This window comes from Herpailurus yagouaroundi, unplaced genomic scaffold, assembly GCF_014898765.1.
Source record: "Herpailurus yagouaroundi ecotype Mexico unplaced genomic scaffold, PumYag 221, whole genome shotgun sequence".
NCBI lineage: Eukaryota > Metazoa > Chordata > Mammalia > Carnivora > Felidae > Herpailurus > Herpailurus yagouaroundi.
In genome coordinates this window covers 13,272,506-13,274,157 of record NW_024412452.1, presented here as the reverse complement: position 1 = coordinate 13,274,157, position 1,652 = coordinate 13,272,506, and the positions used below count along the sequence as shown (strand labels likewise).

General features: G+C 45.9%; 1 protein-coding gene across 1 annotated transcript in view; it reads left to right on the top strand.

Moving 5' to 3' along the window:
- The first annotated feature begins 380 nt into the window (after positions 1–380).
- Positions 381–1,652, top strand: part of LOC121019134 (uncharacterized) — an 11,205-nt gene continuing 9,933 nt past the window's right edge. Inside the window, exon 1 of the mRNA XM_040458310.1 lies at positions 381–511. Within this exon, the coding sequence (XP_040314244.1) occupies positions 381–511 (131 nt within the window). The remainder of the gene's footprint in view (positions 512–1,652) is intronic.

Here is a 1,652-nt window from a genome sequence, read left to right as displayed (position 1 = left end):
AGAAAAACAATGACTAAAAGTCAGGTCTTCAAGGATAAGTAGGATCTGTATATTCAGAATAAGGAGGGCTTTCCAGAGGCACAGTGAAAGGGAAAGGAAAGTGTGGCTGGTTGAGAAAAGGCCAGCACAGGGAGTAAGAGATGCGGGAAGAATGGAATTGTAGCCTCACAGAGGCTAGAGCCACAAGGCCTTGGAGATCATCTGTAAGGAAACAGAGACTTAGAGCAATCCGCTGAAGGAGGTACCAAGCAAGAAAGGGCAGGGTCCTGATTTTACCCTGGCCTCTGGTCACCAGGACCAGTGTTCCTTGCATACAATAAACTTTATAAACCTCCTGAAACTAAGGGTCCATTTCCTTGGACTAATATTTGCTGTGGAGTATGGGATCAATAACCAGTGGGAAGATGAGAGATCAACATCAGATCAGAAGGCTACTGCAGTGGCTTGGCAAGGTGACAAATGAAGCCCAAAGAAGGTGGAGTCAGAGGAACAAAGAGGTGGGACTGGAGAAGTAAATATTGCAAAGGTTGCACCAGTAGCGCTGGTACCTGATCAAATACAGGAGGCAACACAGAAGAAGGGACTAGACATAGGTTTTCAGCTCCTGCGAGAAAGCAGCTTCAGTGGTGTGAGAGGGCAGAAGGGCAGGAGTGGTAAGAAGTTGGTGAGGAGCCAGAGAGAGCAGGTAGACTTCCAAGAAGTTGTGCGCCATTGCAGAGCATCTGCACCCATGCTTCTGCTGTTTGTGAAATATCTATCTCATATATATATATATATATATATATATATATATATATATATATACATACACATATATATATGCAAAATATATATATTTTGGGAAAATACACAAGTGATGTCACTCGTGGCCTGGAGGGTAGGAGTAAAATAGGTGGTTCGTAGGCAAGGGTCAGCTGTCTCTCCTTTTTATATTACACTTTTAGATTATGAACCATGGGCACATAATATTGAATAGCAAACTAATTCGAAAAAGTCTTTCAAGTTGTGTAGTAAATGTTAGGAAAGAAATAGGGCAATAACAGAAAGGAGTGGCAAGTTCTCCTTAAAGCACCTTCAGAAGATGAAACTGAAAATGTGAGGGGGAGGGGTTAGGTGGAACAAGGCCCGGAGTGGGAGGAGAGAGGCTCAGGGCCCAGAGGAAGCTCTTGCAACAACGGAGGAGAAAGGGCCTTCTGTGGTGGCGGGTGGAAAATGGTGAGGAGGCGGCGAGGAAAATGGAGAGGGCGCTGCCAGGATTCCATCTCGGCCGAAAGCAGGCGTTGATGTAGTGATATTTACACTCGTCGGACCTGCAAAATGCTCTGCAGAATGCTCGTGGGCCTGAAAAGAACGAGTTCTCAGACCTTACTGGTGTAAATGGGAATTGTTCCGGCGTCGGGGGCTGAATATTCCAGGCAGCCACGTTTATGGTGGTAAACACAGTAAACAAAGAAAAGGACATGAACAACATAATCATTAGATGAGCTGAGGCGTCTTCACGCCGTGCATCAATATTCAGCCATTCGTAGAGTAAACCCGGACAGGACTTCGGGTTTCCAAGGTGTGCTAGAAAAGCAAGATGCCAGTGTAGTATGCTATGCGATGCCATCTTAGAAAACAAAAGGAAACACTGTGGGGGGGGGGGGGGGGGG